General features: G+C 39.0%; 1 protein-coding gene across 1 annotated transcript in view; it reads left to right on the plus strand.

The window, feature by feature from the left end:
• The window catches only part of LOC143030170 (prostatic acid phosphatase-like), a 44193-nt gene extending 24989 nt beyond the window's left edge, over nucleotides 1-19204 (plus strand). Inside the window, exons 4-6 of the mRNA XM_076193331.1 lie at nucleotides 4252-4437; nucleotides 15868-15988; nucleotides 19074-19204. Of these exons, the coding sequence (XP_076049446.1) occupies nucleotides 4252-4437; nucleotides 15868-15988; nucleotides 19074-19204 (438 nt within the window). The remainder of the gene's footprint in view (nucleotides 1-4251; nucleotides 4438-15867; nucleotides 15989-19073) is intronic.

Below are 19204 nucleotides of genomic sequence, written 5' to 3' on the forward strand. Positions count from 1 at the left end.
TTTGCTTCTGACAAGTAATCATTAAGCTCATTTAATTCTGAAATTAAACCATTTATATTAGTATAAGCCAATTTTAATTTTCTGCACTCTCCATCTCTTTGTTCCTCTTGTTTCCTTTTCTTGAAGATACCATTTTCACAGTCATGTCTAACACTTTCCATAAGAACTTTTTCTCAGTCTTTTTTTTTTCTTTATAGTGTAGTATTACCTTGTTCTTGGTAGTATCTCTTCCGCTGTCCTTTGTGACCTTAGTTTGATCTTCTATATACCTTCCTACTCTATGCCATTCCTCTATTTCCTTTTCTAATTCTTGCTCTTTACTTTGTAATACTCTCAAAATATCTATTGCTAAATTTTTCTCTTCTTTTTCTCTCATGAATCTATTTCTTTTAGACCAAATACTACTATACACTTCTTTTTGTCTACTGTATCTCTCACCAGATTTTCCATTTCTTTGATTACATGAATGTTTCTTTAATTTTGTCTTGCATTTGTTGCTGAACAATTTCTTTAAAAGATACATTATCATTTTCATGATCTTTCCATTGTTTTTTGAGTTGTGATTGATGAAATATGCAGATAAGTTATTTAATAATTCATGGTTCATGTAAAGGCATACAAAATATTTCTGTTGGTAGCCCTTTACCGGTAAAGGGCTACCAGTCTTCTCTTCATACTTCCTCTATTACTTATGCGTGATTTTCTCCCCTCCTTTGTTGGAGCCCACTTCTGTTTCAATGGTCTAGGCATTTTAAACACTTGTGTTTGTAAGCTATAGGAAACTGAATGGCAGCAAAGAAAATGCAATGCATAGTAAATTTCATCTCAACCATGTGAACCATGCATGTTTCCCTGCTCACATTGTGGCAGAAACTGATGCACTCTCTCTTTTCTTTTACACACACACCACAGAGTTGCTGTCAAATACATTATAAAAAAAAAAAAGAAGAAAGAAAATAATAATAACAAGCTTGCTATGTGTAGTCATGTGTTCACATGCCAGGGTTTCCAGCATGTGGTATTTATATTCAAATAATTATTGATAGTAAAGGCATACAAAATGTTTCTGTTGGTAGCCCTTTACCGGTAAAGGGCTACCAGTCTTCTCTTCATACTTCCTCTATTACTTATGCATGATTTTCTCCCCTCCTTTGTTGCAGCCCACTTCTGTTTCAATGGTCTAGGCATTTTAAACACTTGTGTTTGTAGGCTATAGGAAACTGAATGGCAGCAAAGAAAATGCAATGCATAGTAAATTTCATCTCAACCATGTGAATCATGCATGTTTCCCTGCTCACATTGTGGCAGAAACTGATACACTCTCTCTTTTCTTTTACACACACACCACAGAGTTGCTGTCAAATACATTATAAAAAAAAAAAAAAAAAAAATAATAATAATAATAATAACAAGCTTGCTATGTGTAGTCATGTGTTCACATGCTAGGGTTTCCAGCATGTGGTATTTGTATTCAAATAATTATTGATAGTAAAAATCACTATCAGTTTAACCCCTATGGCATCAGTGGCATATATCATATGCTGCAAATTAAAAAACTCGCCAAAAATAGGCATTACATCGAGGGTCAAATTTGTGTTAATGACCAAGTAGCCCTATCCATGGGCTATAAAAGACACCCAAATTTTTTTATTTATTGACAAAACTGGCAACCCCGGCAGCATTTTTCGGGGGTAACTTGGGGTATAAAATCTGCCTTTAGGACGTAATTTAGGCGACTCTGGTGTATGAAATGAAGTATGAGGAGGTGAAGCTGTACCTCGATAGTTAAGCAGGTGCTATTTAGTGTATATTCAGATGTGAACTGGCAATTTTGCACTGCTAATTTTCATCATAAATGCGTAATACAAAATGTGGCTGGGCAATAATGGTGTGATGGATGCTTACTAAAGCATTTACCAAAGCAATAAGAAACACCACAATCGCCTATCCTCCATGAAATTATAAAAAAAAGATACTGAAAAATCAATTGATCACATTCAAAATGATAAATATTTGCCAAAAAAAAAAAAAAAAAAATTATAAACACATTTTAGGTAAGTGTCAGACTATTATGGGTGACTGTACATTGATTTGAAACATTGTTAATGTAAAATTCCTTCATTCTCTGAAATTCTAACGAAGCTTCCCCGAAAAATACGACCTCCCTCAAGCCACGTAAGGAGTGAAAGAAAGTATACAGATGTTATAACAAACTTTTGCATGCATATCTCAACAAAATCAACCCAGTTTCTCCACTTCTAGGCTAAGATGAATCAAAATAAGCAAGATTTGTTGGTTTTACATCATTTTGAGTTGATTTAAGCAGTAAGAAAAAATTATTTTGGCTCCAATGCTGTATGGGTTAAAACTTCAGGACATTAACGCTTGAAGCAATTTTTCAGCAAGTTTTAATTTTTTTTTTAATAACTTTTCATTTTTTATCTCTATAAAGTGGACTGATGTCCGTAATGCTAACACATCCATCTTCGTTCTCACAAGGATGCTGCCAATCTCTTACCTTCTACTCTCATCTGTACCTCAACCACACACATTTATCACCCAAATTTTAGGGTTCTGGTTGGAGTTCTCCCAGACCATCTTTTACCTTGAATTATTGTAGGGGAAAGTGGTCACATTTACCTGAGAGAAGGCACTGACCCATTGGAACTGTACTATCAGTCTAGCAGTGTCGAGCACCTCAGTTCTCTTATGGTGTAGGGAAGTTTGTTTTGCCTGCCAAGATTAAAGTGAATCAGTATGTGTATTATGATCTGCTAATTGACCATCTCTTGATGTCATTAGAGTTAACAAGTACATGCACATTTCAGCAAGATGGTGCTCCCTGCCACACTGCCAGATTTATTATGAACTAGAACTAACCCAGTCGTACATACATACATATACCAAGGACTTTTTTCCCTTTACAAGGGAGGTAGCCAAAGTCAAAAGGCATTATTCCACTCCTACCCACTCCACTCCCATTTACCACCCCTCCCTCCCTCTATTCTTGGCTCCTCCTGGATGACAGCTTATGCCTGCATCTTGCTCATTGCCCTGGGTCAAAAGCAATGCAGCAAGACCGCACATCTACAGCAAGGCTGCTTCATTTAATTGATGACCCCCTCTCTCAGTCCCCTCATAGAGAACTTCTGGGAAATGGTTAAATATAAGTTATGGGGAAAGGATGTCACTTTGCTGAAGCTTGAAAGAAATCAAGGATTCTTGTAGCAAAATATCCATAGAAAAGCTACATAGCCTTGCCCATTCCTTGCCACAGTGCCTGAAGGTGAAGAGATGCAAAAGGTACACAACGAAGTATGAATGATAGAATGAGATTTTGTCACCATTTTACTCTGGCCTAAACTTTTGTTGATTACTATATTGCCTACATTTCTTTTTGTATAATGTATGTATATATAAAAAGGCATTTATGATTAGTATCTCATGGAATGTGGTTTAGCCTTTTATACTTCTATTAGAATCTAATACATGATCTTTCTACATTTCTTGTTTGGCCTACTAGTAGCCCACCTTGTATAAGGGATGACTTGTGTAACAATAATGCAGCTGTTAGAGCAATAGACTGCTGAGTGGGAGATATCCAGTATGAAACCTGCTTGGCCCAACAGTCACTTTAACCCCTTCCATATGGTGATGCCTGCATAGGCGTCATGAGGAGCAAGTGGGTATGCAAGGCTACCATATTGACGTCTTGAATATATTTATTGTAGTTGTACCTGCAAGACCCCCATACTCTCTAAACTGGCTTCATCATATTTTCTATGGCTATCAAAATTCATGGGTGAAAGAGAACGAGCAATACAGGGGTTACTTTATTTTTTATACTGCAAGTATTATGACACAACATCACACGTCTGGCAGCTAATGCTGCCCGTGAGATTTTGGCCCGGAGTGAAGGGCTTAAGATTACTGTACCTACATGTTTTTCATACACTTTCCTTGTGGCTTTATACCTGAAGAAGTACAATGAATTTCATGGCAAAATCCATTTCTGTTAATAGTTCCAAGATTACTGAGTGACATCAGGTCCAATTATGGGGGCTTTGAATGATCTACACCTTAATTTGTGGTAGAACATTCAGATTATTTGAAATAATCTGGTCTCAGTTAAAATTATTAGTCAGGATTTTCAATTTATCTTGCTTGAAACCTTGTTTTGAATGGCAAGTCTAAAGAAGTACATTGTACAGTTTAATAAATGAACTCATAATTTTAACCTCATCCCAACAGCTCCTGAATGTACAAGAAACCTGCCCCAGGATAGAGAAAGAAAAAATTATCCAGGAACAACTTCCCAGGGTTAAGAAAGTGATTGAAGAAAACCAGTGGTTATTTAAGTACTTGACTGAAAAATCCGGGAATAATATAACAACCATAGAGGAAGTGGACTACTTGTACGACACACTTCATATAGAGGTTAGTCAGGTTGAAATCTTGATACAAGCCTTTGCTCATCTATTAGATTATTATGATTTAAGTATAATACTTGTTTCTTCACTTATTATTAAGGCTTGTACTGCATTTGTGTCTTAAAATTAATGTGTTATTAATGGATAATTACCTGAACAGTGTAAAAGATATCACAAAGTTTGCTTCATACTCCTTTCAACACATTTGTGTTGTTTGAGAGCAGTGTGGTGGAGTGGCCTTCCTTGTATCCATGTTGGTTGGGTTAGTAGGTTATTTCTGATTGGATTCCTGCTACTACCAGCTCTTCCATTAGTTTGGATATTGTGGACAGTAGTGAGAGTGGTCTGTAATATGCAGGATTTTCAATGTGTTTATTTTGTTTCAAACTAGGGATTGTGTGAGTTCTTTTCCACATATTTGGAATTTTGTGTAACCAATGTGTGAGAAAAATTTGATGCAGCCCGAAGGGATTTCTCCCCCGTCTTCTCCTTTTTTGCATTGGGGGACGGAGAGAGGGGGGTTGCCGATTAAATGAAGTGGCCTTGCTGTGGATGTGCTGTTTCTAGCTACATTGCTTCTGACCCAGGGCAGTGGACGGAATGCAGGGATGACCCGTCATCCAGGAGGTGCCAAGATAGAGGGAGGATGGATGGGGGGTGGATTGTATTTAGGGATGGAATGGGTGGGAATGGTTTTATGCCTTTTTCTTTTTGGCTACTTCCCTTGTAAGGGGGAAAAAGCCTTGGTATATGTATGTATGTGTAACCAGGAGTAGTTGAAGATGTCAGTTAAGGTTCTTATGGCAGTTTGTGCAAGGTATTTGAGCTGGATGTTTGAGATCTTGTTTGGACCTTCAGTTTGTGAGTTTTTCAATTTCCTTGTGGCTCCTTCTATATCTTGACTGGTGAAAGGGGGGATTGCTTCAGTGTCTGGTTTTGACTTCCCATATTTGATTATTTTCCTATTTTATAATGTTGTGGGGTTGAAGCTTGTTTTGTAGAAATGCTAGTTGATGGTATTGCATTGCTGTTTTTGAGTTGCACCAACTGCTCAATGGGTTGGGGGATGGGGGAGTTTTTATGGTTTTTACCAATCTCCACATTTTACCATTATCACTTTTTCTGTCCATTTTGTTAGTTTTTTCATATATATATTATTTTAGATTTGTGATGATTCAATTTGTCTTTTATTCTCTCTCCGTTTAGGTTTTTTCCTTTTTGATCGATTGATTTTTTATTTATTTTATCTATTTATTTTTTTTTTTTTTTTTTCCAATCTGTAAGGTGACTATCTCCTGTGTGTAGTTGGAGTTGAAGATTTTCCTATAGTGATTGGGAATGTTGCTTTCCTTCTGGATGGTAGTTGATATTTTGTTCACTGGTTTATCTAGGAATAGGTACTGGTCTACTTTGAATTATTATGTTTTTCTATATCTTCTTAGTACTCTTACCAGTTTGCTTTTTTGGTAGTTTATAAATGTTATCTTGTAAGTGGACTGTATTTTCCCCTCTAGTGCAATCATCATCAATTGGGAACATGCTAAGAAGTCTGTTACTTCATGCTCACATTGTCGCCAGTGTACCAGTCACAATATGTCACATCACATGGTCTCTGAGCAAACTCCCACGCAACCCCCTTCCCACTCCAAACAACTCTTGACAGGTCCGATCAATTTTCCCCAACCATGAATTCTGTGGGCATCCTCTTCATCTCTTTCATCAAAGGTTGTCTCTTGTGGCATCAACATAAGGGAAACTTGCCATATGCACATATAGCCAGAGTTAATATTTTTGAATTTTGCTGGTAACAGTCATAAACTGAGTCTCACAATACAGTCCCTGGTTTGATACAAAGTCATTCCAGCAATATCCCATGATTCTCCAAAGGCATTTGGTACCAAAAGCTTCAAGATGCCTCTTAAAGTGAACATTCAATGTCCATGTCTCACACCCATACAGCATGACAAAGAGCACAAGTGAATTGGAAGATTTAGATATTGAAGATCTTAAATCCTCGTGCATAGATATTGACTGTCATATAATATGGTTGAGTGAGTCCATAATAACATGGGCAATGCCAATCCTTTGAAGGACTTTCTGACATGACCCACCAGTGTTATGCACTACACTACAAAGGTATGTTAAGCTTTGCAAGACTTCAATGTTCTCACCACATGCATGGACAGACTGAATTGTCATCCAGTAAACCTGCAAATGCCTGGTCTTTGATCTTGCTTCAGGGTACCTGGATTCCAGTTGGTCTCACCTCCTTGTTCAGTGACTCACTGGCTGCAACCAAGACTGCCAATAACTCCATAAGAAGGACATCATTATCAGCAAAGATAAAGTTACCTTAGTGTTGCCAATGGATGATCCGCTGGTGTTGAAAAGTGTTGGGTTGAGGACACACTTTTGCCTAACTCCTGAAGTAACAGGAAATAAGTTGGACAACTCTTCTCTATAGTTTACAGCACTCTGTTGTCCCAGAGTATGAGCAAGATATCAATCAGTTGTTGACTTACCTGGTGTGAAACCAAGCTGCTCAGGTCTCTGAAACATTAACAAATGTGAATGAATTCTTGTCAACAACAGATGGACAAGCACCTTATCTGGCACACTGAGCAGTGTACTACTATGGCAGTTGTTGTTGTTGTTGTCGTTCCCTAGACTGTCTGTCCGAGCAGTCCCATCTCCCCAAGGAATGCCACAGCCAAAACTGGGTTTTCCCACAAATCCTTTATAGAGTGTATGCTGTGTTGTTTGGCATGGGGTGTGTTACATCCTGGGCAGCTGTTCACAATATGGTCATCCAGCCTCTTCTGGTAGCTTAGAAGTGCTGGGTGGTGACCGCACCGCAGTCTGGCCAGGTGGACTCTGTCCTTTTGTGGGAGAGAGGATTCAGAAGGGTGGATATCAGGGGGTCTGGCATGCAGCAGTGTGTTGTCTTTCAGTGTGTTAATGGAGCGGTGAGTGATATGATTATGAATATGTTTCCGGAGGCTGGTATTTGGTGGTTGTGGAGGAAGAGAAGAGAGTTTCTGTGCGTGATAAAGGTCTTTGGGTGTTGTTTTAATGTTTCTTGGTGTGTGTGGGTGTTCTGCTATGTAGTGTAGCGGGTGTGATGTGTTTGTGGTGGCTGCGGCAAGTGTTTGTGTGCCTCTCATGTCGAGGTGGTCCTTGACTTTGAGGACTTTTGTTTCATGGTTGTAAATGGTCTGTAGGTGTTGTATTTGTGCAGCCTGTAATTGTTTTTAGGGCTTTGTTTTGTATGATTTGAAGGGAGTTGTGGTGTGTCTCACTGAGATTAGGAGCCCATGCAGGACTCGCATAATTCATCACTGAGCATATGCATTGTTTGTATATTGTTATATAAGTTTCTTTGTTTTGTCCAAATGTTGTTCCAGTGATTGACTTAAGTGCATTAAGTCTAGGTGTGCATTTGTTTTTTATGTTTGTGATGTGTTGTTTGAAAGACATGGATGTATCTTATGTTACACCAAGAATTTTTGGTGTGTTTGTGTGTGGTATTAGAGTGTTGTTGATGTAGAGGTGAGGTATGTATTTGTGTTCTTTTGTCCAGTTGGTGAGAAGTGTCGCTGTAGATTTGGATGGAGCTATTTTGAGTCTGTGATGAACCATGTCTTGAGTGTATCAAGGTATGGCTGGATTATTTCTGCAGCTTTGTCTGTGTTACGATGTGTGCATGTGATTGTTATGTCGTCTGCGTAGGAAGAGATTTGTATATCTGAGGTGTCTGGTGTGGGTAAGTCATGCATGTATAGATTAAATAGTGTGGGGGATAGAACTGAGCCCTGTGGTACCCCATTCTTAATGTTTCTGATGTGCGATGATTGGCCATTATATGACACGTAAGCATTCCTACCTGCCAGATAATTGGCCAGCCATCTTTTGGTGTTATTGTGCATGTCTGTGTTATATATTTTATTTGTTAGGATGTGGCGGGGGATAGCATCGAAAGCTTTACTAATGTCTAATGTAATAAGAAGTGTTCTGTGGTGGGGCCTATCTGAATTGATACATACATACATATACCAAGGCTTTTTCCCCCTTCCAAGGGAGGTAGCCAAAAAGGGAAAGGCATAAAAACACTCCCACCCATTTCATCCCTAAATACACTCCACAACCCTCCCACCCTTCCTCTCATCTGAGCACCTCCTGGATGACGGGTCATCGCTGCACCCTGCCCACCGCCCTGGGTCAGAAGCAGTGTCGCAAGACACAGCACATCCACAGCAAGGCCGCTTCATTTAATCGGCGACCCCCCCCTCTCCGTCCCCCTTTGCATATAAGGCGAGGACGGGGAGAAATCCCTTCGGGCTGCGTCAAAATTTACTCACACATACTACCCCACCCCCCCACCCATTCCTCCTCATGCAGTCACAACATCATCCATATACAACCATTCTCCACTCACCTCTGTCTTCCGTCCTCTCCCTTCCTTCCTCAACAGACATTCCCCTCTTCCCCAAAGCCCCCTTCACCCCATCCATCCACCTCATCCTAGGACGTCCCCTCATGTTCACTCCCTCCACATCTGCCTTCCATACCTCTTTTACTAGTCTTTCTTCACTCATTCTTTCCATGTGTCCAAACCATCCTAATATTCTTTCATCAACCCTATCTCCCAAATCCTTTTTCACCCCTGTTCTCCTCCTCACCTCCTCATTTCTCACTCTATCCAGCCTAGTAACCCCCACCATACTTCTCAGACACCTCATCTCAAACACATTCAAACTCCTTCTCTCTTCTTCTCTTATGTTCCACGTTTCTGCCCCATACAGTGCCGTTGGCACAATCACTCCTTCATACAGTCTCCTCTTCGCATCCATTCCCAAATGTCTATTCCTCATTACACTCTTTAAACCACCAAGGCATTTACTCGCTTCTCTCAATCTACATTCTACCTCCACCTTCACTCCACCTTCACTCCACCTTATCTGAATTGATGCCATCTAAAATTCTTTGTGTGAGGTTTATCAGAAGAGTGTGGAGTGTAGTGGCCTAAAACCGTGTTGTGAGTCAGCAAGGGGAATATGTGGTGTGACAAGTTTAAGTATTAGGCATTCAATGACTTTAGAGGGGGTGCAGAGAAGTGTGATTGGGTGGTGCGATGTTGGGATTGTTGGGTCTTTGTTCGGTTTTGGAATGGTGATTATTTTACCACGCTTCCAGATGTCGGGTATATTGTTGTGTGAATAGCTGTAGTTTGCAATGTTTGTGAGTGCATGTATACCTTGTGGTCCAATGTGTTTTAGGTGGATGTTGCTTATGTTATCAGGACCACAGGCAGATGAGTGCTTGAGATTATGTATTATGTGTTTTGTCTGACTGTTTATGAAGGGTGTATAGTCTGAGTCTGTGGGAAAGTCTTTCTTACATCGAATGGTGCGTCGGTCATCAGGGTGAGAAGTGAGATGGCTTGTCTGTGCAAAATTAATTATGAGTGCGTTTGCTTGTTGTCTGATTGAGGGTAGATTATATATCTGTTGTTTTGATTATAGCTGCGTGAGAGCGTGTAGTGTTACTGTTGGATAGTGTAATGCTGTTGTGTGTTTTGTACAATTTGCTGGTGTTTGTTTTGTGATCAAGTGTATTGATAAAGTTTTGCTAATTTTGTGTTTTTTGTTTGTGTATTTTATTGGCAATCACAGTGTTTAGTGTGTGTATTTGGTCTGCTATGTTTTTTGATAGGTGTGGGGGTATCGTGTTTAAGTGTGTCACGTTGTCTGATGAGGCCTTGGGATTTCGGGTGTGAAGTGGGGTGTAATTTTCTGTTGCCTTTCTTGATCGTGGTTTTGTATGATTGTATTATTAAAGTGTGCACACATTGTTTATGTTTGATGGTGTACTGTTAGTGTTTCAAATGTTGTTCTGTCTCTTCAGTAAAAGCTTCCAGTTAGCTCTCTTGTATTGGTGTATGTGTGTATCTTGTTGTTGGTGGTGATGGTTTTTGTTAAGCAGTCTAAAAGGGTTTGGGTGTTTGTAGAGGCTGTGTGTTATGTGTGATGATTTGTGTGTTGTTCATGATAGTCAATGAGTCAAACTGAGTCTGTTAGCCCTCTGTCTGTGTCAGGGTTATCGACATACCAGGCAGACGACTTGGCGTTGAAGTCACCATGATCAGGTTGGGGATTGAGGCTAGTTTGCTAAATTGAGCTGAAGGTGTTTGAACTGTTGATAAAAAAATGTCAGTGTTGATATTGTATTTTGTAGCAGTTGGCAGTTGTTGGTCCCCTTTCCCCTTCCAGATAATGATGACCAGATCCTTTTTCCAGTCAGATGGATTAGTATCAGACAGCAGACAGCATGCAACATGCAGATCATGGCCTCTTCCAGTAACTGCATTGGTGTTGTAGATTGCTTTCCCTTTAGCCACCTCAGTTAATCATTGGTCATATGAGGTCTGTTAAAAAAATTACGTGGACTGTTTGAATTGCATGGCTTCAGTTGGTTTATCCACTTTGTTTCGCACTGATCAGCTGATTACGGACGCCGATATCCGATTAGCAGATATCTTAATTTTTGTATTAGCTACATTTTTAGTGATTTTTTCATTTTTCAGAGCAATAACTTGTGACATTTTGTGTTAAACTTGGAAAATCTGCTAATGAAAGTTTTGCAATGTTTTGCTATGCTTTGCATGTTCTCAAAGTGGTTTGAGGTGTTTTAAGGATGGTTGACAGTCCATTGAAGATGATGAGCATCCTGGACGGCTTACATGTGAACTGACGACCCACATGTTGACAAAATCAATACCCTGGTGTGGGCAAATCGACGTCTGATTGTTGGGAGCTTGCTGAAGTGTGTGGAATATCAGTTGTATTTTGTTACGAGATTTTGACAAAAAGATTGAAGGTGCACCGTGTTGCTGCGAAATTTGTGCAACACCTGATGAGGACAAACAAAAAGCCCATTGTGTCCAGGTTTGTCAGAAACTGTTTGATCGTTCAGAAGATGAAAACTTCTTGTCCAGGATCATAACAGGTGATGAATCATGGGTTTATGGTTTTGACATTGAAACAAAGATACAATCGTTCCACTGGATGAGTGAAACATCCCCCAGACCCAAAAAACCTCGCCAAGTTCGATCCAAGGTCAAGGTGATGCTGACAGTTTTCTTCGATGATAAGGGTGTTGTTCACCATGAGTACCTCCCCGAAGGCTCCACAGTGAACCAGACTTCTACACTGAAGTTCTGAAATGTCTGAGGGATGCCATCCATAGCAAAAGCCCAGAAATGTGGAGGAGTGGCAACTGGTTTTCCCATCACGACAATGCTCCAGCCCATTCAGCCCTCAGAACTCGTGAGTTTTTGGTCATACACTCGATCACTCTTCTTCCTCACCCTCCCTACTCACCTGACCTTGCTCCTTGCAATTTTTTCTTGTTCCCCAAGCTCAAAAGACCCTTGAAAGGAAGAAGATTAGAGACGATTCTAAAGATTAAGGCAAATATGATGAAGGAGCTGAAAGACATTACATTTTGATGAGATATTACCCTCCACAGAATGGTAGATGACCACTACATTCCAACAACCGATAACATTGACTCACACAGTCATTAATACAAATTGTACGCTATTTGTACATCACAAGAAAATATAACAAATACCTTCTTGAATTCTTATACACCAAATAGAACATAATTTTCTAAATCATAGAATATATACATAAATATGTTAATTTCCAAAGAACATAATTTCTCTTAGAAATTGGGATGTACATAGACAATGGAGAGTAAAAGGGGGCGACTATCATACACAGTATGGTAGCAAAATATATATATATATATATATATATATATATAATATACTAATGTATATGTATGTGTGTGTATATATATATATATATATATATATATATATGTATATATATATATATATATATATATATATATATATATGCTAAGAAGAACACGGGTACGTGTGTTCACTTATGCAAAAGTAGACCACTTTGAAAAAAACCTTTTTGCACTGAAAATGTAATATACGAAAGCGCTCTGCTTTGTTAGTTTCTTTTTCCAAGTGGTCTACTTTGCATATATATATATATATATATATATATATATATATATATATATATATATATATAGAGTGTATATATATATATATATATATCTTATATATATATATATATACATATACACACACACACACACACACACACATATATATATATATGTATGTATGCAGTGGAAACCTTGCTTAACAAGCATAATTTGTTCCCAAAATGCTCGTTAAGGGGGGGGGGGGCACCCCTAAAAACTCGTTGGGCACGTATCTCGCTTCTGGTTCATTCAATTGCTTTCAAATTTTAATATATTGTTTTTTGGTTTAAAGGGACATTGTTTTGTAAAATTTCATCAAATTTGAGTGAATGGTAGTGGCTAAATTTTTTTTTTTTTTTTTTTTTTACCTCAAAATTAATTTTTCTCTAATTGCTTTGACGTTTTTATCATAGAAAATTTGTTCATATATTTACATTTTGTAGGAATTAGTTTGTCAAAGTTTTGTGTTGTCTTCGAAGATTTTTGTTTTGTTTTTTGTTTTAACCCATTCAACTCCGATGACAAGATGTCTTGTCATTTGGTCAAAAAAACCAAAAAATCAAAACACCCCAAAATGTTTGATCAAACCCCACAAAAATATGACGTCAGGCCTTGCTTCGCTGCGAGCGAAGCAAGGACTGACGTCATATTTTTCTGGTGTTTGATCAAACATTTTGGTGTTTTATGATTTTTTTGTTTTATTTGACCAAATGACAAGACATCTTGTCATCGGAGTTGAATGGGTTAAGAGAAGTTAAAAAATCAATTCCCACAAAAAATTATATATATATATATATATATGTATATATATATATATGTATATATATATATAGGTATATATTTATTATATAGATATATATATATATATATATGTATACATATATTGAAGTATTAAATGATACCCAACATAAGTTGATCAGAGTTTTTACCAATTTTGTGAGATCATTTGAAGTCCAAAAATCAACATTTCAAGATAGCTTATATCTATATGTATATATATATCTATATATATATATATATATATATATATATATATATATGTATATATATATATATATATATATATATATATATATATATATATATATATATATATATATATATAGATATATATATATATCTATATATAAATACATATGTATAATTTTTCATATGATTCTAAATTGGTCCCCCTTTCTAAAGGGCGAGTGAGGTGGCGGGGGAGGAGGTGGAAGCGGCAGCACCTTACACACTCTCCCTTCATATTCTTATTTCTCCTTGGTCTTGATGCCTTTTCTTCTTTCTCCCCTTTACCCTTCTTGAGTTGGGATATCTTCACTATTGCAGCGTCATCTTGTTTCAAGGACGATTATAAATGGAAAATACGAATACAATAGGATTGCAGCGTAACAACCTCTTAGGTCTACGTAGGTCATTGTAACATTTCATGCTGTTTGTCAAAATTATATAAAAAAAAATTATTTTAATGAGTTAATTACATTAAAGCATTGAATGATCCTTATTTATAGCGCATGCGTCACGTTATGACGCAACACCCCAGGTCATTTAGAAATGGCGTGGGAGGGAAGAATTTTAAAAGAAAAAAAAAAAAAAAAAACGTCACCAAGTGATAGTTTTGGGTAGCAATGACAGGTGAGTGAATAAAACTAAAAGTGAACTTTAAAAATATTCATGAAAATTTTACCGGGGTGGCCCCCCTTAAGAAGCAAAACAATTTTTCCCATAGGAATCAATGTAAAATATGGTAATGCATCCCATGCTTAAGAAAAAATACCCCAAAACAATTTGTAATAATATCAAGAAGTGTTTATTAAATAATTAATAGTTCCGATAGTTGCCCCGGGATTCGATTAAGGTATTACTATGATGAAAGCCCATCAAGGATTCGTACCAGCTCACCACAATGAGTTGAGCTTAATTCTTTGTAAAATTAAGTTAGGACAGCAGTTAGCAGTCAACTTAGTTCTACAGGAAGATCAACCCCCAAGTTTGAGAATTTTAGAGCTCTTTTAGCTCAGTAGGTAGAGTTTTGGTCTAGTGTAACACAAGAACCTGGATCAAATCCTGGGTGACTGTTGGAAGTATTTGATAGACATATGCTGTCAGTGGTGAATCTATTTATATATATATATATATATATATATATAAATATATATATATATATATATATATAAACAGTCAACTCCCCGTTAACACGAGTTCTGTTAACCCCTTCCACATGATGACGCCTATGTAGGCGTCATGAGGAGCAAGTGGGTACACGAGGATGCCGATGTCGGCATCTTGATGATATTTATTGTAGTTGTACCCGCGTGACCCCCATACTCTGTAAACTGGCTTCATCATATTTTCTATGGTTATCAAAATTGATGGGTGAAAGAGAACGAGCAATACAGCGGTGACTTTATTTTTTATAATGCGAGTATTATGACGCAACATCGCACGTCTAGCAGCTAATGCTGCCTGCGAGATTTTGGCCCGGAGTGAAGGGGTTAACACAATTTTGATCTTACACGACTTAAAATTTATTAATATATATTCTGATAACACGAAATGTCCGATGTTATGCGAGTTGAATTTCCCACCTACTGTAGTTGAATATCTTGTTGTCAGAGCGCGGGAGAGACACTGATTCCCCCGCTCCCGCTCTCTGCCTCTTGTCCGTAGTGTGAAGCCAGCCCTCACAGCATGTGGAACTCATAAACAATTTTATCAAAGTTTTGAAAACAGTGAGTGCTAAAACTATACACGACTTTAAGAAAGAACTGGATGCAGAAAGATACAACTGCGGGTCCCTACAAGCATAGCTCTTCTGCAAAATACAACTAGGTAAATACATACATATATATATATATATATATATATATATATATATATATATATACACACATATATATAATATATATATATAACACATATATATATATATATATATATATATATATATATATATATATATATACACACACACACACACACACACACACACACACACTCACACACACACGGTGGCGGATTGGTAAAGCACTGGCCTCACAAGCCAGAGAACCGGGGTTCGATTCCCCGGCCGGGCGGAGATAAGTTGGGTTTGTCTCCTTTCACGTGTAACCCTGTTCACCTAGCAGTGAGTAGGTACGGGACGTTAGTCAAGGAGTTGTGACCTTGCTGTCCCGGTGTGTGGTGTGTGAGTGGTCTCAGACCTACCCAGAGATCGTCAAATAATGAGCTCTGAGCTCACTGCCGTAGGGTGGTGTCTGGCTGTCTCGACAGAGACTGCAGCAGATCCGAGGTGAATACACACACACACACACACACACACACACACATATATGCACGATAATGATAGTAATAGTATTTCTGCCTCCCACAGATGATTTACAACCTGACATTGCCTGATTGGACCACAAAAGTACTGGATAAAATGAAGGAGCTGTCTGACTTCAGCTTTGAATTGGTTGCATACACCAAGGAGATGAAAAGGCTTAGAGCTGGTATTGATTTACACATTTTTTTGTTTGTTTATGATTATCTTGTATACTTTAAGCAACTCCCAGTAAAGTTGTATCTGAATGGTTGCTGTCTAGTGGCTCTACATTTTCAAAGTTTTTTGGCTTAGGTGGGACCTCCGTCCGGGATGTGTTATGTCGCCCTGGCTATTCAATCTAACATGGATGGGGTGGTGCAAGAGGTGAATGCAAGGGTGGTGGGTCAGGCGTTAGATGGTGGAAAGATGGAGAAAAATGGGAGATAAGGCCAGTTGTTTTTGCTGATGACACTGTGCTTGTAGCAGGATCAGAGGAGGGAGGGAAGTTAGTGACAGAGTTTTGAGAGTGTGTGAAAGAAGGAAGCTAAGATAAATGTGGGCAATAAGTAGTGACAGCAGGCTGAAGTGAACATTAAGGGTGAAACTGGAGAAAGTGGATAGTTTTAGGTACTTGGGTGTGAATGTGGCAGAAAGGGAGGAGTGGGTGTGGAGGTGGAATGTTGTCCAACAGCACTGTAAGGGTTCAGAAACATGGAACATAAGAGAGGCAGAAAGAGAGGTTTGAGATTGTTTGAGATGAAATGTCTGAGAAGTATGATGGGGGTTACTAGGCTAGATAGAGTGAGAAAGGAGGAGGTGAGGAGGAGAGCAGGAGGGGAAAGGGAGGTGGGATATAGGGTTGATGAAAGAGAATTAGGATGGTTTGGACACATGGAAAGAATGAGTGAAGAAAGATTAGTAAAAAAAGTGTGGAAGGCAGATGTGGGGGGAGTGAATATGAGGGGACGTCCCAGGATGAGATGGATGGATGGGGTAAAAGGGGCATTACAAAAGAGAGGAATGTCTGTTTGTGGAATTTGTGAAGGATGAGAGAGGAAAGAAGATAGGAGGTGAATGGAAGAAGGGTTGTGTAGAGATGCTGCTGTGATGCATGAGGGGAAGGTGGGTGGGGGATGGAGGGTGAGGAAGTATGTTATAGGAAAAAAATTTGATGCAAACACCCGAAGGGATTTCTCCCCATCTTTTTTTCCTTTTTTTCTTGATTCTTTGCATTTGCTGCTTGGACCGGAGAGCGGGGTCACCGAATTTATGAAGCGGCCTTGCTGTGTGGATGTCGATGGGTCCTTGCGACACTGCTTCTTGACCCAAGGCAGTGGAACAGGATGCAGGGATGACCCGTCCATCCAGGAGGCTGCCAAGATAAGAGGGAGGGAGGAGGGTGGAGGGAGTGGAATATGTAGGGAATGGAATGGATGGGAGTGATTGTCTATGCCTTTTTCATTTTTAGCTCAACCCTCTGTTGTAAGGGGGGAAAAAGCCTTTGGTATATGTATGTATGTTACAAAGTCAAAAGACATAACTCCTACCCATTTTCATCCCCCAATTCACCACCCCACACTCACTCTTCATCTTGGCTCCTCCTGGATGATGGGTCAATCTCTGCATCTTGCCTATTATCCTCGGTCAGAAGCAATATAGTAAGACACAGCACATCCATAACAAGGCCATTTAATTTAATCGGTAATCCCCCCTCTCCATCCCCTCATGGGTAGAAAAAAGGAGAAGACCAGGGAGAAAATCCCTTAGGGGCCTGCATCAAAATATTATTCACATGTAACCCCCCCCCCCCCCCTCCACCTTAACCCCCCCAATCCCCTATCAACTTCTTTTTCCAATGGGCATCACATGTATCATCCATCCACAGCCATTCTCCACTCACCCTTTTCTTCTGCCCTTCCTCCCTTCCTCTTGCTAAACACCCCTTTTACCACCCATACCATCCATACCATCCATCCATCTCATCCTCAGGTCATCTCCCTCATGTGGGAGAAAAAGCCCTTGGTAAATAGAATCATCTCTGCACTGGGCTATTGATTGCAAGCTATCGTGTAGGTGATTGCATGGTAGCCGATGCTTTAGGAACTGTTTTTGTGATGCCCATACAGACCCCCCCCCCAAACCCCCCCAGGGTATACAGACATGATACTTGTTTATGTTATCCAGTAAAATCTGTACTCATACAGGAATGGATTGGCTGTATGGGTGAGACTTGGAATTTGAATGACAGCGCAGAAAAGGAGAAGTTTAAAATGTGTTTTAAGATAAAAAGTGTTTGAGAAGCAATGGTGAGAGGTAACAAGGTTGTAATAGAGTGAGAAATGAGGAGTTGAAGAAGAAAGGGAAGCTCTTAGATAAGGCTGATAGAAGATTACTTGGGATGTTGTGGCACAGAACGAACAAGTTGAAGAAAGATTAGCAAAAAAAAAAAATGTGGAAAGCGGAGATGGATGGAGTGAACTAGAAGGAATTACCAAGGATTTTGAACAGGAAGGGAGAAGGCAGGGGATTGGTATGCCGCTTGGAGAAATGGTGTGTCTGTTTTGCATGGATGAAATTTTATATGCAGCTTGAGATTGTCCTCCCTGTCTTCTCAATTTTCCTGTAACAAGGGAATGAGGTAGGAAAGAGGGTCCACTTTGTAAATGCTGTGGATGTGCTGCCTTTCTGCATTGCTTCTGACTCTTTCATCCACAAGGAGCTAAGATGAAAAGGAAACAGTGGGAAATGGATGGGTATGGAATGGATGGGAAAAGGTGCATGCCTTGGCTGGCTATAATTCCCATTTCAATAGATAGAATTATTCATTTGTTATTAATCATAACATTTGTATTATTTTAAACTAGTTGTTTGACTCCAGTTTTATTTGTGTACACCTTCCGTACATACATATAACCCAAGGGTGTTTTCCTCCGTTTACAAGGGAGTGTAGCCAAAGTCCAAAAGGGCATACAATCCACTCCCAAACCATTCATCTCCCATAGACTCCACTTCCCATTCATCACTCCTTCCATAGCAGAGGGATAATCTTGTCCCAAATTTATCCCTTTGTGTTAATAAAGCACTTGTTTAATTCTGGTTAATTCCTACATGGTTTTAGCCAGCTGTTACCCTTTCAGAAGCTGAAAAATACCTTTGCCAATATGGATTGTTTCACTCATTATTCAATATAATTGACATTTAGTAATTAGTATTCAAATGAAACCATTAGCCAGGTGAACTTTTTCTATTATATTCTTTCCTTCCTCCCACAGGTCCGCTAATTAAGGAAATTCAGGAACATATGCACCAAAAAGCTGGTTGGGGTCATTACCTGAATGCTAGAATGTATTGTTATACTTCTGCTCATGACACAACTGTAGCTCAACTTCTTCAAGGGGACTGA

Source organism: Oratosquilla oratoria, chromosome 12, assembly GCF_046742065.1.
Source record: "Oratosquilla oratoria isolate Oo_2021 chromosome 12, ASM4674206v1, whole genome shotgun sequence".
Classification (NCBI taxonomy): Eukaryota; Metazoa; Arthropoda; class Malacostraca; order Stomatopoda; family Squillidae; genus Oratosquilla; species Oratosquilla oratoria.